Source organism: Podarcis gaigeae (assembly GCF_964106915.1).
Source record: "Podarcis gaigeae genome assembly, chromosome: 2".
In the NCBI taxonomy this organism is placed as follows: Eukaryota; Metazoa; Chordata; class Lepidosauria; order Squamata; family Lacertidae; genus Podarcis; species Podarcis gaigeae.
The window spans coordinates 109,905,799-109,926,609 of NC_139679.1; the positions used below are offsets into that span (position 1 = coordinate 109,905,799).

General features: G+C 45.9%; 2 protein-coding genes across 2 annotated transcripts in view; both read right to left on the reverse strand.

The window, feature by feature from the left end:
- The window catches only part of LOC310839495 (uncharacterized protein), a 30,956-nt gene extending 11,356 nt beyond the window's left edge, over positions 1-19,600 (reverse strand). Inside the window, exons 1-3 of the mRNA XM_083728134.1 lie at positions 19,465-19,600; positions 16,585-18,046; positions 15,694-15,857 (exon numbers count right to left, since the gene is read on the reverse strand). Coding sequence (XP_083584260.1) covers positions 15,694-15,857; positions 16,585-18,046; positions 19,465-19,585 — 1,747 coding nt within the window. The 5' untranslated portion in view covers positions 19,586-19,600. The remainder of the gene's footprint in view (positions 1-15,693; positions 15,858-16,584; positions 18,047-19,464) is intronic.
- LOC310837587 (cholinesterase-like) lies at positions 3,340-8,203 on the reverse strand. Its single transcript, XM_083724424.1, has 3 exons — positions 6,733-8,203; positions 5,543-5,706; positions 3,340-3,368 (listed from the first exon to the last, which is right to left on the reverse strand). Exons 1-3 carry the CDS (start codon positions 8,187-8,189, stop codon positions 3,355-3,357), a joined length of 1,635 nt encoding a protein of 544 aa, XP_083580550.1. The 5' UTR covers positions 8,190-8,203; the 3' UTR covers positions 3,340-3,354.
- Positions 19,601-20,811: the final 1,211 nt, after the last annotated feature.

Below are 20,811 nucleotides of genomic sequence, written 5' to 3' on the forward strand. Positions count from 1 at the left end.
ATTACCGCTCACACATCAAGCAGTGGGCGGGGTTTGCAACCCGGCGCAGGCTTCCCGTTCCAGGGTGACACCTCTCTGCCTACTGGCCGGCACTCCACCTCCTCCCCCGCTAGCAATGGTCACAACTTTGGCGGTTTTAGACCTAGATCAGTATCCTATAGTTTGGATTTGGATTTGATATTCCGCTTTATCACTACCCTAAGGAGTCTCAAAGCGGCTCACATTCTCCTTTCCCTTCCTCCCCCACAACAAACACTCTGTGAGGTGAGTGGGGCTGAGAGACTTCAGAGAAGTGTGACTGGCCCAAGGTCACCCAGCAGCTGCATGTGGAGGAGCAGAGACACGAACCCGGGTTCACCAGATTACGAGTCCACCACTACAGCACACTGGCTCTCTTCGGCATGGGGGTGTAGCATTATAATGCACCCCCATGTGGCGTCATCAGCAGGGCCCGTTAAAGGGGTGTTTGTGGGAGTCACTGGCCCTGAGTGGCGGCGAAAGGTCAAACTACCAACATCAGGCGAAGTGGGGGGCACGCTGTGTAAATTCTCATTTCACAGTCCCCTTCACAGCTGGGGCTGAGAGGGTTGCCGTCCAATGCCTAAGCCAAGGTTTCCTACATCTGAAATTGATAAAGTTGTGGCCTAATTTTATCCCATACGTCGTTGTCACGTCTCCATATTTCGGGCTGGCTCCCGGGCCGGGGGTTAGCGCATGGGCTGGCAAATAGAAGCAGTACATGTGTGTCTGAGTATCACATTTTATGTCTGTCTTTTTACTTCTTGAAATATGGCAGCCATACCCTAGTGGCTTGGAGAACCTTTTAGCAGTTGGAGTTCTTGCGAAGAGTTGATCTTCCAGGGTGGCAGAACCCAGACTTTGGAACACCCTGCCTATTAATATTAGTCAGGAAGACTTTGCTGCATTGTTTTTGGCACTCGGGTTAAACCCCAGAGCCTAGGACTTGCCAATCAGAAGGTTGGCAGTTCGAATCCCTGCGACGGGGTGAGCTCCCGTTGCTCGGTCCCTGCTCCTGCCAACCTAGCAGTTCAAAAGCACATCAAAGTGCAAGTAGATAAATAGGTACCGCTCCTGCGGGAAGGTAAACAGCGTTTCCGTGTGCTGCTCTGGTTCTCCAGAAGCGGCTTAGTCATGCTGGCCACATGACCCGGAAGCTGTACACCGGCTCCCTTGGCCAATAAAGCGAGATGAGCGCCGCAACCCCAGAGTCAGCCACGACTGAACTTAATGGTCAGGGGTCCCTTTACCTTTAAAACTTTCTTGTTTCAGCCAGTAACTGTCACAGGCGAGTCATTTTAACATGCAGTTTTAACAAGTCTTTTTATTTTATGTATAAAGTTTTAAAGATTGCAGAGTTTACCAACATCTTTTAAAATGGTGTTCCCTTATTTTTAATGTTTGCTCTTTCGGGTTGCTTTTAAAATGAATGTTTCAGATTGCCCTTTGCAAACCGCTTAGAAGTTTTCCACTGAAGAAGCGGCATATACATTTTGTTAAATGAAAACTTAAAAGATTTGCCCCGTTCTCACAGTGGCGAAACAGAGGCGTGTGAGAAACTCTCAAGCAGAACCTGAGCACAATAGTAGCCACCCCACTTGGGATTCCCAAGGTTCAGAGAAGGGCAAAGTTCTGTATTTGCTCCACTCGCTCACCCCCTCCTCCTGCTCCCTGCCTCGTTTCTTTTTCTTCTTCTTTTATTTCAGAAAATGTATACACTGCTTGATTGTAAAACAAACAAACCCTCAAGGTGATTTATAGAAAGACAAAACAAGAAAAATTTCCAACCCTACTTGAAAACATACAGAGGTTATAATACTCAAACAGATTGAAATGACCTCAGCTTTCTTTAAGGTAACAAATAATCTGGCAATAAGTACCTAACAGAGAATGTGAAAGGTTGCTGATGTATCCAGGACCATTAGGTGGAGTGAGACCATCACCTTAGATGGCAGATGCTGGGGAGATCAGGAGATTGAGTTCCATCATGCACACACACACACACACACAATTCCTCCTGAGGGACCCCTGACCATTAGGTCCAGTCGTGGCCAACTCTGGAGTTGCGGCGCTCATCCCGCTTTATTGGCCGATGGAGCCGGCGTACAGCTTCTGTGTCAGGACTAAGCCGCTTCTGGCAAAACAGAGCAGCGCACGGAAATGCGGTTTACCTTCCCACCGGAGCGGTACCTATTTATCTACTTGCACTTTGACGTGCTTTCGAACTGCTAAGTTGGGACTGAGCAACGGGAGCTCACCCCGTCGCAGGAATTCGAACCGCTGACCTTCTGATTGGCAAGCCCTAGGCTCTGTGGTTTAACCCACAGCACCAACTGCATCCCTCGAGGGCCATGGTAGGGATGAGCAAATCTGTCACTTTCAGTTTCTCCCTGTTTCTATCTCCCCCCCCCCCCCAGTCTTCAGTTTTCCACACCTGTTTGTGCTTTGTTTTAAAATAACCTCATGGAAATCCATCAGCATTTTAGTGCAAAATTCTCCTGATAACCACATTTTTATGCAGGTATGCATACAATTTTTTAAAAGGCAATAATCTTCATATTTTGGCACAGCAATTTCCCTTAATACATCACACATTTTTTTCCTTGATAGTTTCTCCAGTACATGCCTTAACCTAGGGTGTGCGTCTTGTTGGAGACTGGCATTGCAAAATCCGGAGAAGGGCTGATTTGGAAGGCTTATCTGTTTCGGTTTGCATGCTGCTCCAGAAAGTGTGAATTAGGTGTGTTTGCCTTTAAATGAAAACTGACAAATTTCTCCCCCCCCCCCACCCACTGCGTATTCCCCTCTCTTCAGGATCAGAACTGTGTGTGCACAATTGGCATCCATGTGCAAGAGCCCGAGATGCATAGAGTTTTCTGGGGATGGGAATCCTGATTAATCAGGATTTCCATTCTCAGGGAGGAAACAGGTGTCTTCTAGAGACCCCATTCATGCATTTGGTGCTCAGAGGTACTGAATGCCTGAATAGGGTTTACATTTTCATTCAATTCATATCTCAGCAGTTTGTCTGCTTCCTCACTCAGCTTTGCCCCCCATGAACTACTACATCCTTAATTTTCTTTTTAACATTTATTCAAAAGTTACAATACAGTGGGGTGAGGATTGGAGCGACCATTCTGTGATATTGTGGCAGTGAACCAAACTGTCTTGAAAAGCTACATCCCAAACAGTTGTGTAGTGTTTCGTAACATGGCTACAGGTCCCACAGATAGTGGGCCTAGCTAACCTGTTCCTAAAGTGTGGTTTCCATTGTCTTGGTTCTCATTCTTCAGACCTTTCTCCAAAATGGGTGAAGTGCTCCCTTCTTCAGAGACCTCAGAAAAGGTTTTCTAAAAAGAAAGAAAGAAAGAACTGATCAATAGAAGGTCAATGAAATATCCATGCCCAAGATCTGATTAGTCTCTTGACATATTAATCTACTGTCATACTCTCCTGAGCCAATAAACTTTGTTTGAAACCTGGGAAGATGGAGGCTCTGTGGGTAGGTGGTTCCCATGTTTGAGAAATTGGCAAGTTACCTGTTCTGGATGGCATTGCACTCCTACTAAAAAAACCAGGTGAGTAGTATAGGGGTCTCCTAGAGGCCTCTGTAGCTAGGTGTGCCTTTTACCAGCTATGTCTGATTTGCCTACATTGGCTCCCAGTATGTTTCCGAGCACAACTCGAAGTGTTGGTGCTGACCTTTAAAGCCCTAAACGGCCTCGGCCCAGTATACCTGAAGGAGCGTCTCCACCCCCATCATTCTGCCCGGACGCTGAGGTCCAGCGCCGAGGGCCTTCTGGCGGTTCCCTCATTGCGAGAAGCAAAGCTACAGGGAACCAGGCAGAGGGCCTTCTCGGTAGTGGCGCCCGCCCTGTGGAACGCCCTTCCAGCAGATGTCAAAGCGATAAACAACTACCTGACATTCAGAAGACATCTTAAGGCAGCCCTGTTCAGGGAAGTTTTTAACGTGTGATTTTACTGTATTTTTGGTTTTTATGGAAGCCGCCCAGGGTGGCTGGGGAGGCCCAGCCAGATGGGCGGGGTATAAATAATAAATAATAATAATAATAATAATAATAATAATTATTATTATTATTATTATTATTATTATTATTATTATTATTATTATTGCCAACTATGGCCATTCCTGGACAAGGCTGGATTACTGTAATGTGCTGTATTTGGGGCTGCCCTTGGGTCCCATTCAAAAGCTCCAGCTGAGGCAGAATGCTGCAACCAGACTTTTTTTAAAAAAAAAAAAAACATACTCCTACAGTGATGATAACAAGGCTTTCTGGTTCGCAGCCTTCAGCCACCATGCATCCTGTAGCAGAATATTGTGGGAACCTAAGAGAACCTTTCTAAAAATGGAATAAAAATGGATGGGGGACCTATGATCCTGCAGTTGTTGGTCTGGAGTGATAGTCCCAATTTGCCTCTCCCGGTTTCTCATTTCTTTCCTCTTAAAAACTCCTCCAAAATGTGTGTGGCAGATAACATAAATATCTGTGTGGTTTTGTTTGGGTGCTTCATGTTCTTGCTGTTGTTTTCATGTTTCGTAACTGTAACTAAGGGATTTGGGATGTTGGGATAGTGACCATTGGAGGGCAGGTAAGCCAGTGTGGGAGGCAGAAAGGAGGAGCCTTGAAGCAGTGAATGAAACATACTGCTATGGGGCGTTTCACACTTCCCCCTCTATCCTCTATCCAGGACAGCAAAAGGCATTACAGTGGTACCTCGGGTTACATACGCTTCAGGTTACATACGCTTCAGGTTACAGACTCCGCTAACCCAGAAATAGTACCTCGGGTTAAGAACTTTGCTTCAGGATGAGAACAGAAATCGTGCTCCGGCGGCGCGGTGGCAGCAGGAGGGCCCATTAGCTAAAGTGGTGCTTCAGGTTAAGAACAGTTTCAGGTTAAGAACGGACCTCCAGAACAAATTAAGTACTTAACCCGAGGTACCACTGTATCAACAATCAAGGACACTTTCTAGGCCAGGCAAAAACAAGGGGAGTGGGTGTGGGCTGGAGAGAACTGCAAGGGCCAGATAGAGACATGCCAACCTCCCATGCCAACCTCTGACACTGCCCTCTAAAGCTGGCCGGTTAACTAAATAGGTTCCCTTTCTCGAAAGAGCTCTTCTGTAATGCTTCAGAAGAGTACTTTGATAATGCCCATTTTCAATGATATCACTCCTCAATATTTTGAGCTAGCAATTGCATACCCTACAACATTTCTCCAATGAAAATGGGATGCCCTATTCTATTATTATTATTATTATTATTATTATTATTATTATTATTATTCCCTGGCCATCTGACTCGGTTGCCCCAGCCATTCTACACAGCTTCCATTATATATAGAAACACAACAAAACATTTTAAAAAAATTAAAAAAACTTCCCTATAGATGTCTTCTAAAGGCTGTGTGGTGACTTATCTCCTTGTCTCGGAGGTCACAACGGGAGCACGGCTGAGCCCCTACGAACGCTCCCACTCCCAGAGGAGCCCCAAATTCACCTGCTTCTGTTGCATTTGAAAAAAGAGATGCCAGAAAACCACAGTGTGAGGCAGGAGACCTCCGTTTGGGCTGGGCTGCCTTTCCGCCGATATGAAAGAAGTTCTGCTCTGTGGAATTGTAGACGGGCCACTTCACTTCACTTGCCTCTGACCCAGTGGGATTCCTGTTGGGGCAACAAAGAAACCAGAGAGTAAAGAGCGGGTAATCAATAAATAATACAAGATAGATGGTGGTGGTGGTGATGATGATATTATTTTATTTATACCCCACCCATCTGGCTGGGCTTCCCCAGCCACTCTGGGTGGCTCCCAACAGAATATTAAAAACACGATAAAACATCAAACATTAAAAACTTCCCTAAACAGGGCTGCCTTCAGATGTCTTCTAAAAGTCAGATTATTTCCTTGACATCTGCTGGGAGGACAGGGTGGGTGCCACCACCAAGAAGGCCCTCTGCCTGGTTCCCTGTAACCTCACTTCGTGCAGTGAGGGAACTTTCAGAAGGCCCTCTGAGCTGAGCGATGGGGGTGAAGATGCTCCTTCAGTTATACTGGGCCAAGGCCGTTTAGGGCTTTAAAGGTCAGCACTGACATTTTGGATTGTGCTCAGAAATGTACTGGGAGCCAATGTAGGTCTTTCAGGACCAATGTTATGTGGTCTCGGAAGCCACTCCCAGTCACCAATCTAGCTGCCACATTCTAAATTAGTTGAAGTTTCTGGGTCACCTTCAAAGGTAGTCCCACATAGAGCGCATTGCAGTAGTCCAAGTGGGAGATAACTAGAGCATGCACCACTCTGGGGAGACAGTCTGTGGGCAGGTAGGGTCACAGCCTGCATATCAGATGGAGCTGGTAGACAGCTGCCCTGGACACAGAATTGACCTGCACCTAATAGGAGGATGATAGACAGACAGACTTCAACAAGTGAGAGATGTGGTCTGGGGTGGAAGGCTCATGATGGTTGGATAGAGAGGCCTGCATAATCACCTTTCTGTCCACCTCGACTGACATTTCCTACCCTACCTCTACAAAATTGAAGCCTTTTGCAACAATAACATGCTGGGAAGTGGGATACCCGCACATTTCAAGCTGAACCACATTCACGACTTGCACAGAGATAAAAGGCAGCCTCTAGGACATAGATAAGGAGGAAGTGTTTGTTTTACGACGTGGAGGGATTAATGCCTTACCCGCTTCTGGCAAAGTCTGCCCAGTATCGCATCACTCGACGGCTCAATTCAGCATCTTCAGCCGCCGCCTCCGATTGGTTTGTTTGCGACTCGGATGCCATGATTCCAAACAAGTAAGGCAACTCAGCTCCGTGGGGTGTTCCTGCCCACTTGGGCCAAGTGGGAAAACGGTGGTCGAAGTAGTAAACATAAACTGGGCTCTCGGCTCCTCCAACCTTTGCAGCAAACTCAGCCAGTGGGCACACAAAGAAGTAATCTCCTAAAAACTGACTCAAGGCCATTTGGTACTGTTCTGGCCCATGGCTCTCTTGGACGTACTTCAGTATTGTGGCATTGATGGCATTTTGTTTAGTTCCATTTTTTACTGTTTGATTCACCCCTTCATAGAGCTGCTCCCTGGTAAGTATTGAATCGTTTCCTATGATGCTTGGAAATAGCATGAATACCATATGTGACCCTTCGTCAGCACTGACACCAGCAAGAATGGGTTTGCCCTGAACACCACCAGTCTCCAGGAGCTTTTGGGGATCGTCTGGGATGAACTCCCCATCGGTTGTCAAAGAAAACATAGGTCCCAGGTCAGAATATGCCTTGCCTTCCTTTCCCTGTAGGCAGCTAACCATAGCACTGTGGTTAGCTGTAGGACACCCCATGAGGTCACTCACAATTACCGAAACTCTTAGGGCATCTTCAGGATTCCGCCAACCCCAGGGGGCATTGGGAACTCCACTCTGAAGCACAGCACGGGCAAAAAGGGGTTGGCTGGCCGGTGAAAACAGGTGGAAACCAACTGAGGATCCTCCAGCGCTTACACCAAAGAGAGTTATCTGGGCTGCATCACCACCAAACACAGCTGCGTTCTCACTCACCCACTTCAGAGCCAGATGTTGGTCCCACAAGCCAGCGTTTCCTGGGACATCTGGCGGCAGGTACAGGAAACCCAGACTCCCTACTCGGTAATTCATGGAGGCCACAATGACATTCTCTGTAGCAGCTAGGAATGCCCCGTTGTAGATGTCCAGCGAGGCTGTGCCACTGATAAATCCCCCACCGTAGATCCATAGAAGGATGGGCACTGGTTTGACTGGTTGTGGGTTGGGCACCCAGATGTTGAGAAAGAGACAGTCCTCTGAAACTGGTGTGTTGGGAAATAATGTGGTGGAATTAGGTAGGAAATCAATAATTGCCTGGTGGCAAGAGTTGCCAAAGGTGGTGGCCTCCAAGACCTGGCTCCACGGCTGATGTGGAACCGGCTTCTGGAAGCGCAGTTTGCCTATGGGGGGCTCAGCATAAGGGATGCCCAGGTAAGCGGTCACAGAGCCAGAGCCAGCTGGGAGCCACTTGCCTCTAATAGGACCACTGCTGGTGACCACCACAGTATCGTTTTCAGAGGCAGAGCTGGAAGCCAGAAGGAAGAGAAGGCAGAAGGAGGAGGGTGAAGTCCACAATCGAAGCATAGCAGCTGCAGGTGAAAGAATAAGAAATGGGGTTAGGGTGGGAAACACAATAATATATTATTATATATTTCTTTTAGAAATGCTGCAGCCACATGGCAGTCTATTCTGTTCTCCAGATGTTTCCCAGACTCTTGTTTTCCACATCGTATTTCAGCTCTCACATGACATACAACCGCATCTGGAAATCTAGTGGGGTATGGTGCATGTTTAGTGCATTTCTACTTTATTTGCAAAATAAAGTTTGGTGCATTTCTACTTTATTTGCAAACTGATTTTTTCCCACCCAGAAGCAAACAGCATGAAAAGTGGTCTAAACTTGCACCATATTCTGCTACATTTCCAGAAGTGCCAGGGATGTGGGTGGCGCTGTGGTCTAAGCCACTGAGCCTCCTGGGCTAGTCGATCAGAAGGTTAGCGGTTCGAATCCCTGCAACGGAGTGAGCTCCCGTTGCTCAGCTTCTGTCAACCTAACAGTTCAAAAGCACACCAGTGTAAGTAGATAAAGAAGTACTGCTGTGGTGGGAAGGTAAATGCGTTTCCATGCACTCTGGCACACGTCATGGTGTTCCGTTGCGCCAGAAGCGGTTTAGTCATGCTGGCCACATGACCTGGAAAGCTGTCTGTGGACAAACGCCAGCTCCCTCGGCCAGCTCCCTCCAACCCCAGTCGCCTTTGACTGGACTTAACCGTCCAGGGGTCCTTCACCTTTATCCTTTTTTACCCAGAAGTGCCCTTCATGTGAAAGCTCAAATGAGGTGCAGAAATTAACAGGGAAACAGCATGAAAGAAAACTGCGATGTGAATGCAACCCAAGTTAACCATATAACAAGATGGGGAATCTGTGCCATTCCACGTGCTGTGGGATATCAGTTCCCATCAGCTTCGGCCAACATGGCCAATTGTCAGGTCATTAATGCAACCCAGGATTGGAGAGGGGGGAAGACCAAGGAAACAATACCAGTGTTTTTTTTAAAAAAAGAAAGAAATGCCTTGTTGATTTTATCTTCTCAAGAATTCTCAATATACTGGTTGGTGGAGGATACTGTGAGAGAGGCAAGGAAGTGAAGATCTCCCAAGCTGGGAGAAGAATGAGAAACTCCCAAGTGAAATCTGGGAGTCTTCACTTCCTTCTGTTTGGGATAAGGGCTAATACATACCTGTGAGAGAGGACCTTCGTTCTTTCTCCTTTTCTCTTTGTTTTTATTTTTGTTTAGATCAGTTTGCTTTTTCATGTAATCTATTATGAAAACTTTTAACGAAGCCTTAATTATGAAAGATTCCCATCTACAACACAACCACACATTCTCTGCAGTGGTGTACTTACCAAATATCTTTGCTCTGGATGCAAGAAGAGGACACTTATGGAAGCTTCAGACTGCTCCTTGGGGGTGCTGCAAGGAAAGCAGTTCCACCTCTGAAGTTCTTACACTCCCTTCCCCGTCTTTGAGACTGATGTGTTGGTCGCTGGCGCTCCTTTTGTATTGTTAAGGCCCTTGTGGCAAGAGCATCTTCCAGGAATTGCAAGGCTCCTGTGTTATGTTTCATGCCCACATCCGGGTGCCCTTAAGCCACCAGGTACAACTGTCCTGAAATGTGACATTCTTTCTTCTAATGAATGCTGTTTCACCATCACAACAGCTGACATTTTAAGTCACCAAGAATTACTTAACATTTTAACTACTGGTCATTCAATTGGGTCTTGCGTCAGAGCTACCATCAGAATTGCATGGGGGTGAAGGGGTCTGAATGATTCTGATTTCCATCCTCTCGTTCCCTTTGTGCCTGGTGATAGGGGGGATCTATATACAGTGGTACCTCAGCTTAAGAACTTATTTCTTTCTGGAGGTCTGTTCTTAACCTGAAATATGGAAGAGTAAAAGGTGTGGTGAACCTCAGGTGTGGCGACTGCTGAATGTGATCCTTGGGGACTTCATAGACCCTAGGGACTTGTCACTATGGTTAACCTAATTCTGGGAGAATCAGAGAAAATTATCCCCACCCCCATCATCATCATCATTATCATTTCAGATTTCCATATTTTGGGGGCAACCAAAGATGGGGGATATTGCATACATTTCTGTCTTCTAAATAAAATAGCAGCATGCCATACTGCATGCAAATCCCTTGGTTTGCCTGTGCCAACATCTGGAAGGTTGGCCTTCCTGTCACTCCTGACTGTAACACATCTTAGTCAGTTATTATTTTGCAAAAAGAGCCTGGAGGTTTTGTGAATTTACACATACAATGATGCCTGCCTGAATGGAAATTTTTTTTGAATGAACCTAGTCTCCAGGCAAGATGACTAAAGAGGGACAGCTATCTGATGGCTATCTGATATAATCTTAAAACATCAGCAGGTGAGGCAGTGATGTAACATTTACTGGAAGAAGAATGTCAGCCCTCAGGGTGGTTAGATCTACAATCATAGGATTGTAGAGTTCGAAGGGAACCCAAGAGCCTTCTCGTCCGTCCACCTCAGGATCCCTTCTAGCTCTATGATTCTATGAAACTGTCTCCCTGTTCCCTGTACCTCGGGTTAAGTACTTAATTCGTTCTGGAGGTCCATTCTTAACCTGAAACTGTTCTTAACCTGAAGCACCACTTTAGCTAATGGGGCCTCCTGCTGCTGCTGGAGTACGATTTCTGTTCTCATCCTGAAGCAAAGTTCTTAACCTGAGGTACTATTTCTGGATTAGTGGAGTCTGTATCCAGAAGCGTATGTAACCTGAAGCATCTGTAACCCGAGGTACCACTGTATTTTAACTATGCTACTCAATTGGAAGAGCATGAGACTCTGAATCTCAGGGTCATGGGTCTGAATCCCATGTTGGGCACGGCAAAGAGTCAGACTACATGACCCTTGTGGTCCCTTCAAACTCTACAGTTCTGTGATTCGATGGCCGAGTATTACCATTACAAATGTTAAGAACATCAGAAGAGCCTGCTGCATCAGGCCAGTGCCCCTTCTAGCCCAGGATCCTGTTCTCCCCATGGCCAACCGGATGCCTGTGGGGAAACCCACAAGTGGAATGTGAGCATAAGAGCCCTCTCTCCCGCCTGTGGTTTTCAGCAACTGGTATTCAGAACCCTCGCTGCCTAAAACTGTGGATACAGAGCATCAGCATCTATACCGCAGCTGCCGTGCGATTTCTGTTCTCATCCTGAGGTAAAGTTCTTAACCCGAGGTACTACTTCCGGGTTAGCGGAGTCTGTAACCTGAAGCATCTGTAACCTGAGGTACCACTGTATAAGTGATTCTTCATGCAAGGGGACTTCCAGCTATCAATACAGTGGTACCTCAGGTTACAGATGCTTCAGGTTACAGACTCCGCTAACCCAGAAATAGTACCTCGGGTTGAGAACTTTACCTCAGGATGAGAACGGAAATTGTGCGGTGGCAGCAGGAGGCCCCATTAGCTAAAGTGGTACCTCAGGTTAAGAACAGTTTCAGGTTAAGAACGGACCTCCAGAATGAATTAAGTTCTTAACCCTAGGTACCACTGTACCATAATCGATCTGAGAGGGGGAGGAAAATGAGCACCTGGGATCCTGTTGTATAAGTGCTAATGCAGGGACCTTTGACACAGTTCCAGCATTGGTCTGGCCAAACATGTTGTGCTCCCGCTCTGTTTAAGCAATATGGTTGCTTTTCTGTCACTCTCATCGGAAGGCCAAGGTCTCTGTGGGGCCTTCATCAAAAGCAGCAGCAAATAAATAAATAATGCACTCAGGTTCCAGCAGCTTCCAGAAGACGCAGACCTGGCACAATGTCAGGTTTGATCCGACACGGCTACTCTATTGCATGCACGAAACATGCCATGACTACTGGGTGTCATCAGTGCCGGATTTATGTATGAGCTAAACAAGCTATAGCTAAGGGCCCCACTCTCTTGGGGGCCCCCAAAAAAAATTAAAGGAAAAAAACCTGGATGTACATTTCCAAAAGATAAGATAAAAAAACATTTTGTTATGTGCAAATGGCTTTAGATACCTATTAGGTCCATACATTACCATATAGCATATATTCAACACAAAAAACAGCGACAATTTGTTGTTGACAAAGGACAGCTAGGCATATAAAGGGGCCCATTACCTTCAGTAGTTTAGGGCCTCATCAAACCTAAATCCACCCCTGGGTATGTAGGCTTTAGCAGCACCCAGATTAGCAATGTGCAACTCAAAGTCTGTTCCAGCTGTCATGTTCTGTGTGTCTGTTCCAGATTTCATGCTCCGGTTTCTTTAGGGACGTTTTTAATATTTGATGTTTTATTGTGTTTGTAATATTGTGTTAGGAGCTGCCCATAGTGGCTGGGGAAACCCAGACAGATGGGCAGGATATAAATGATGATGATGATGATGATGATGATGATGATGATGATGATGATGATGTAGCAAATAATCTGTAGGAAAATGAGAAACTGAAGCGGACAAATTTGCTTCTGTAGAATGAGAAAAACTCCTGATGGATCTAGGGTCAGCCTTAGCATTAGGGCAAAGAGAGACTATTGCCTTAGAAGGCTGATGCTGGAGTGATGGGGAGTTTCAGCAAGTGCACACACACACACACACACACACACACACACACACACACCACTCCTCCTGGAAACCATGGAAAAGATGGGCAAATCTGTCCATTTCAGTTTCTCATTTCATCCCTTCTTAAATTCAGTTCTCCACATTTCCACATCAGTTGGTCATAAATTCAGGTGCATTTTAGTGTGAATGTCTCTCCTAATATACACATTTTTATGCAATTTTATCCAGTACTCATATCTCTGCAAACTAATTTCCCCTAATATAACACATTTTTGTATGTCATTTTCTCCAATGTATGCCTTTCTATGCATTCTTTACCCTAGTAATATGTTTTTGTAAACATTGCTTGACTGGAAAATTGCATTGCAAAATTCAGAGAATTGCACATTTTGAAGGATGTCTGTGCTTTGGTTGGTATGTTGCAACACAAAGTGTGAATTAGGTAAACTTGCCTTTCAATGCAAACTAGATGGAATTTTCCCCTCATCCCTGTCAGCATTCCCCTCAGTATGAGATTAGGACTGTATGTGCTACAAGTTATGCAAACCAGGAAGCTAGGCTGCTGCCCTCAAATTGCCAGTGTTGAAAGTAGTGGTCACTGAATTACGGATCAGTCGATTATCAGTCGATTTCTTGTCCAGATAAGTCTTGTGTGCTTCATTTAAGTTTTATTCATCAGTTCGTCCCATCCCAATGTGTGATAAAAGCACTTTAAAAACTACACAAACATTTGCATTATATTTGAAACAGCTTCCCTCCCTCAAAATGTGCATTTTGTACATGCTTTGTGCATTTTATGCATGTTTTGGCTTAGCGTATCTGTCTGATGTTGGGAAAGATTGAGGGCACAAGAAGAAGGGGACGACAGAGGGCAAGATGGTTAGACAGCGTTCTCGAAGCTACAAACATGAGTCTGACCAAACTGCGGGAGGCAGTGGAAGATAGGAGTGCCTGGCGTGCTCTGGTCCATGGGGTCACGAAGAGTCGGACACAACTGAACGACTAAACAACAACAATAACATCTATCTTATATGCATTTTGTTATGTTTTTGCACTGAGAACCAGATAATAGTATTTAGTGTGCTATTGAAAACGAAATGATACCTATGTTCCGTTTCCAGGATGTGCAAATTACATTGGCTCGATTAAAAAAATGCAGACTGAGCAAACTTTTCAAGGATCTTTATTAGGAATAAGTTGTTGTCAAAGCATTAAATCCTATAAATGAGATGGGGGCAAAGGGAGTGACCCAGCTAACCTCTATTAGAACAAGGCTGTCCTCACACCATTCCCTTCCGTTTTTCTGCCACTCAAGGAGTCAGTATCTATATATACTTAGTGTGTGAAGAGGCTATCCAAAATTCACAGGCCAGTCTCACTGGCCATCCTACCTAGGGAATGTGTCGTTGGTATTGTTCCAGATCCCCATTCTTCTTGAAGAAACCCAAGTATTCTGGAGATACCAAATGCCTGAAGAGGGTTTACATTTTTATTCAATTCATATCACAGTAATTTCTTCCTTCATTCAGGTTTGTTGCGATGAATAGCTATGCTACCGTATGTTTTGTACATGACTGCAGATCCCTCAGAGTTTGGCCTAGCTAAACTGTTCCTGAGGCATGGTTTTCGCCATCTCCGGCCTCATTCTTCACATCTTTCTCCTGAACAGGTGGTATACAACCTTCTTCAGATTTCCCTGCAAAAGGAAAAATAAACAATGGTTGGGGAAAATAACTGATCAACAGAAGATCAAACTCCTCGTGCAGGAGATCTGATTAGTCTCCCGGTTTTTGTTTTCCATCAAAAGCAGGCCAGAATCCTTCCCCCCTGCATTCTTATGGTACTCCTCATGCCCCATTGAAGATGGGGTCCTAAGCTGTTTCCCAGGAAGTTCTCTGAGGCATCCAAGGGGAGCAAGTATTCCCTTCCCCAGCTCACATTTTTAAAAATGCTTTATCACTGTGGCTCCTGCAGTGAAGATAGCAAGGCTCCAGCCATCATGTCTCCTGTACCAGAATGCTGCGGGAACTAAAAATGATTTTTTTAAAAATGAAAAAGGAGGATGGGGATCACATGGCCCCCCAGATGTTGTTGGCCTGTAATGTTCAACCTTGACCACTGTGGATGAACAGATCTGCCCGTTTTGGTTCTCCCCGGTTCTCATTTCTCTGCTCTTATATTTCAGTTCTCCACATTTCTCCAGCAATTGGCAATTAAAAAAAAACAAACTCATGAAATATTGTGTTGCAGATGACGTAACTGTCAGGGAACTGCCATCGGCTCAGAGGCGAGAAATAGAAGGGCAGTTGTGTTACAGGGAGCCTCCAAAAATCTTGCAAAGCAATTCCTCTTCCGGGGAGGAGTAAAGCCCCACCTCCAGTGGGGAAGAGGTGCAAGGACCACAGGATGCTGGTGGGAGCCTTAACACCACTCCTGGGCAAGCCGGACAGGAGGGAAACACGCCCTTGCCATTGCCCATCCTGCGCAGTAGCCTAAGGCGCAAAGAGGGGAGGAGAAGGTTGGGGGTAACAAAACTCTTATGTTGGGGGAGGTCCAAAGAAAGACCACTCCCGGATTCTGCTGGCGATTGAGCCAGACATGAGCTTTGGGGCTCTTCACTGTAAATAGTTTTACACCAAAGTAAAGCCTGTAAAACACAGGTTGGAGTCCTGCCTGGTTACTTTCGAGTAACCGCAACAGCCACCTGACAGTAACTATTCATGTGGTGGCTCTTATTTTAATGTTTGATAAAGCCTGAAGCCTGAGTCACTAAGGGAGTGGGGAAGAGAGGAGGGACCCTGGAGCACTGAGGGGACAAGATAGCTGTGGGGAGTTTGTGGAGGACCTCTGATAAGTGAAAAATACCCCCTTTTAATAAACCCCCTTCTTCATATTTTCATCTAGCAACTCCCAATCCAGAGCTGGGTATCGCCATATCCCCCCTTTCCGAAGAGAGCCCTGAACTCACTTGCTTCTATTTCATTTGCTAGATGAGTTGCCAGGAAAGCACATCGTGGACCAGGTGGCATCCATTTGTGCTGGGCTGCCTCTGTGGTAATGTGGAAGACGTTCTGCTCTGTAGCATTGTAGACAGGCCACTGTTCCTCATTCGGCGCAGACCCCGTGGGATTCCTGTAGACGCAACAAAGAAATCAGAGCTTTATTACAGCCTCAGACTGATTTCAGGGTGAGGATCCAATGCTTGAAGTAGACAGAGCTGACATGAAAGCCAGAAGCAAGTAGTCACGCCTAGAACATTTTCAGTTCGGAAAACCACAGATCAGTTACCAAATGGGAACATTTATATTTGTATACCCCAAAATGTATGTGCACATGATCTAGGTTCCGCCATTTAATTATCTTTATTTAATTAATTGGATTGTCAGACGTCGAAGCAGTTTGGAGGAACAGAATAGATATCTTAAAATGATAACATTTGGAAGTTTAGAAAAAGTAATCCAAAAAGTTAAAAAACATAAAAGTATAAATAAAAACAGCTGCTGAAAATATTGTTGTGAGTCTGGGGGAGGGTAGCCTGCATGATCCCAGCATTCCTTGTAATTATTGGGGTCCAAAATCTTCTGCGTGTTATTTCTGTCAGCCTCTCCATCATAGGAGCAGGTTGTATATCTATGTGTGTGTATATAAACCATATATCCTAAAGACACAGCAGTCCTCATCCCAAGCAAACCAACCCGAGGTGAAACACCTGGAACCCTGAAATCTAGCTCCACTCAGATACTGGGATGGTGTGCAACAAGATAATTACTTCATTTATTTTTAAAAACATAGTAAAAGGCATGTTGGTATATATGGGCTGGCATACTTAGTTCTTGGCACAGAAAGGTTAATAACTTACCCGCTTCTGGCAAACTCCGCCCAGTATCGCATCACTCGCCGGCTCAATTCCACCTCCGTCTCCGATGGGTCTTTCCGCAATGATGCTGCCAAGTTTCCAAATAAGTAGGGGATCTCTGCTCCGTGGGGGGTCCCTATCCACTCTGGCCAAGGAAAGCCAGAACTGCGGTGGCTGAAGGAATAAACATAAGCTGGGCTCCCAAGCTCCCTGGCCTTTGCAGCAAACTCTATCACTGGGCATAAAAAGGGATAATCTCCCAAATACTGAATCAAGGCCAAACGGTACCGCTCTGGCCCTTGAAAGTATTCAGCATATTTGAGGGCTATAGCCCTGGCAATGTCTTCTGTTTTCAGAGTTTCCAGCACCCCTTCAAGGAGCTGCTCCCAGGTCAGGATCCCATCATTTACTTCAGCACTAGGAAGCATAAGGTATGCCAGGAATGATTCTTCATTAGCCATGACACCAGTGAGAATAGGTTTGCCTTGAATGCCTCTCTCCAGGAGCTTTCGGGGCTCATCAGTAAGAAATTCCCCATCTGCTGTTATTGATCTGATACCACAGAGTTCAGAAAGTGCATGGCTCTCAATTTCCTTCCCCTGTAGGCAGCTGACCATCGCACTATGGTTAGTTTTAGGACACCCCATGAGCTGACTCACCATAACTGATTCTCTTTCGGCATCTTCAGGACTCCTCCAAATCCGGCGGGCAGTGGGAACTCCACTATGAAGCACACCACGGGCAACAAGGGGTTGGCTTGCCGGTGAAAGGAGGTGCAAACCAACTGAAACTGCTCCAGAACCGAGGCCAAGGAGAGTCAACCGAGCTGGATCCCCGCCAAAGACAGCTGCATTCTCACTCACCCACTTCAGAGCCAGATGTTGGTCCCACAATGCAACATTTCCTGGGGCTGCTGGCGGCAAGTACAGGTAACCTAACATTCCTCCACGGTAATTCATGGAGGCCACAATGACATTCTCTGTAGCAGCTAGTAAGCCTCCATTTAAGACATCTGCTGAGGCTGTGTTCATGCTAAAACCCCCACCATAGATCCATACAAGGATGGGCACTGGTGTGACTGGCCGTGGGCGGGGCACCCAGATGTTGAGGAAGAGGCAGTCCTCTGAAAGTGGTGTGTTTGGAGTCCATATGGGTCGATCAGGGAAGGAATCGTTATTAAACTGAAGGCAAGAGTTGCCAAAGGTGGTGGCCTCCAAGACCTGGCTCCACGGCTGATGTGGAACTGGCTTCTGGAAGCGCAGTTTGCCTATGGGGGGCTCAGCATAGGGGATGCCCAGGTAGGCGGTCACAGAGCCAGAGCCAGCTGGGAGTCTTTTGCCTTTAATGGGACCACTGCTGGTGACCACCACAGTATCATCTTCTGAGGCAGAGCTGGAAGCCAGGAGGAAGAGGAGGAGGCACAAGGAGGAGGGTGAAATCCGGAAACAAGGCATAGTGGCTGCAGCTGAAAGAATCAGAAATAGGGCTGTGATGGGGCAGCGGCGTAGGAAGGGGTCTGGGGGGGGCAGGTCACCCCAGGTGCTATCACTGAGGGGGGTGACAAATTATCAAGGAACAATTACTGCCCTATTAGGGAGGTTCATAAAAAACTTAGACATCTGGTGGGAGGGCGTTCCACAGGAATTGGATTGGGTGCTTAGGAAGTTGAAGTAATTTCAATCTTAATATTTTAGCTTTTGTATGTTTTAAAGTAGGATTGTTAATTTTTCTTGATTCTATCTACTGCTGTGGTGTGTTTTTGGGGGGTTTTTTGTTTTGGTAAACCACTTTGCAGGTTTTTAAAAATATTTTTTTATTAAATAAATAAACAGTAAATATAAATACAATAACACAAGCCATCACTTGATCATGCACATCTATCCTAAAAGCTACACCCTAAATGGAGAAATTGAAGAGAGTCCCCTTCTTGTTCAAATCTGCTGGGGCATCCACACCCAGTTACTCAAAGCATCGCCAAACTGTACTATTGGTGAATCTTCTCCACAACTACTGCTATACGGTTGGGCAGAAGGGGTTATCATTCAAATCTCCAAAGACCTCCAAACCTCCCACAAAATGGGGTATGTGTGGGTAGGTGGATATATATATATATATATACGCATACACATACTATATACTACATATATATATATATATATATATATGCAGGTTTTGGTGTCCTCGGGTGTCTTCCCGTGTAAAAGTTGGGGTGTCTAGGCGACGTTTCGACGAGGTCTCACTCGTCATCTTCAGGCTGGTGCTTTCGGCTTCTTGTTACTGGAACAGAGCGGGATCTCAATGTTTGAGTTCCTATAAATACTGTAGAGGGGGTGTGGTGTCTAGCCTCCAATGTTCTGGGCAGAGAGGAAGTTCCCAGGCTAGTGTGCCTTTTCTTCTTTTGTTCCTTAATTACTTGAGAGATACCTTGAGTGATTTCTTGAGTGATATCCTGAGTACCACTTAGGTACTCATTGAGATCCCGCTCTGTTCCAGTAACAAGAAGCCGAAAGCACCAGCCTGAAGATGACGAGTGAGACCTCGTCGAAACGTCGCCTAGACACCCCAACTTTTACACGGGAAGACACCCGAGGACACCAAAACCTGCATTCCTGTACCCGTGAAAATCTACGAAAGCATATATATATATATATATATATATATATACATACACATACTATATACTATATATACTGACACTGCTAGAACTCAAGTTTCTGATTTCCATTCCTATGGCAGATCTTCTACCTATTCTCCCTTTCTCATTCATTTTTTAGAGGCACTCTGATTTGTGGTCTAGAGTTGCTGTGCCTCCAGTTTTTGGTAATGTTCTGAGTTATCCCCCATGGCCAGCTCACATCACATTTCTGTTCCTTACAGACTCACCCTGATGGGTTCTCCTGCTCCTCAGTATCCCCTGCAGCTCACTCTGAAGAGGAAAGTTAGGTACTGCTGAGGATCCAGAGACTCTTATGAAAAACACCTGGGCGTGGGAGCACCTGCCCATCTGTACGTAAGCAAAAGTCAATGACCAACTGGCTTTGCTCACCCAGTGGGAGGAGGCTTCACCTTGGCAGCATCAGAATGTAGGCCAGGGGTCAGAGAGACCTTGCTTTTACATAAATTGGGAGTAGGTGCAGGGGGAAAGACAAAGGGCTGCCTCCAAAATAAGTCATACTCAGAGGAGATCCACCACAATTAAAGGACATGACTATTATAGGACAATTGATTTTTGTGTGTCCACTCTGAGTAGAACTTAAAAGGATTCAGCCCAAAGTTATTGCCATCCTCCTGTCCTTTGGCAACGGAGTAATACCAATGTCCACAAATACAACCAACCAGTAGCCTGGCTCTCAGAACAAGATGCAGTGCTTAAGTGAAAACCAGTGTGGTGTAGTGGTTAAGAGCGGTAGTCTCGTAATCTGGGGAACCAGGTTCGCGTCTCCGCTCCTCCACATGCAGATGCTGGGTGACCTTGGGCCAGTCACACTTCTCTGAAGTCTCTCAGCCTCACTCACCTCACAGAGTGTTTGCTGTGAGGGAGGAAGGGAAAGGAGAATGTTAGCCGCTTTGAGACTCCTGAAGGGGAGTGAAAGGCGGGATATCAAATCCAAACTACTCTTCTTCTTCTTCTTCTTCTTCTGTCAGCACAAAGGGTTTGTCATGAGTGAGTGAGCCAGGTAGGGGCAGAGAGCTGTGAGTGCGAGCTCCAGATGTTGCGCCCGGTGCGGCCGGCCCCCCTGCACCCCCACGCTACGCCACTGCCTGGACTCTCAGCTTCCTTGATCCTCTGGACTGTTTGACTATGTGAACTGAGATACTCCTGACTTTAGGACTGGGGTGACCTTTGCGTACAGACTCTGCCTCCAGGCAAATACCCACCCACCCTGAGACTTGACTGGTTGGCTGGCCACTCCTGCCACTGAGCTCTACCATGGTTGGACAGCATAGGACTACAAAAGGGCTTGGCTCATAGGGGTTATTCTTCTTATATTGTCTTCTGGATAGGAACCACAACAACCCCTCATTTAAGAAACCTGGAACTGCATTTTGGATTTTTAAGTAGCAGCTTTCGAACAATATGCAACCATTCCTAAGATATAATAATTATTATTATTATTATTATTATTATTATTTATTTATTTATTTATTTATTTATTTATACGCCGCCCTCCCCAGCCAAGGCCGGGCTCAGAGCGGCTTACAAGCAATAATAAAAACAAGATGAATGAT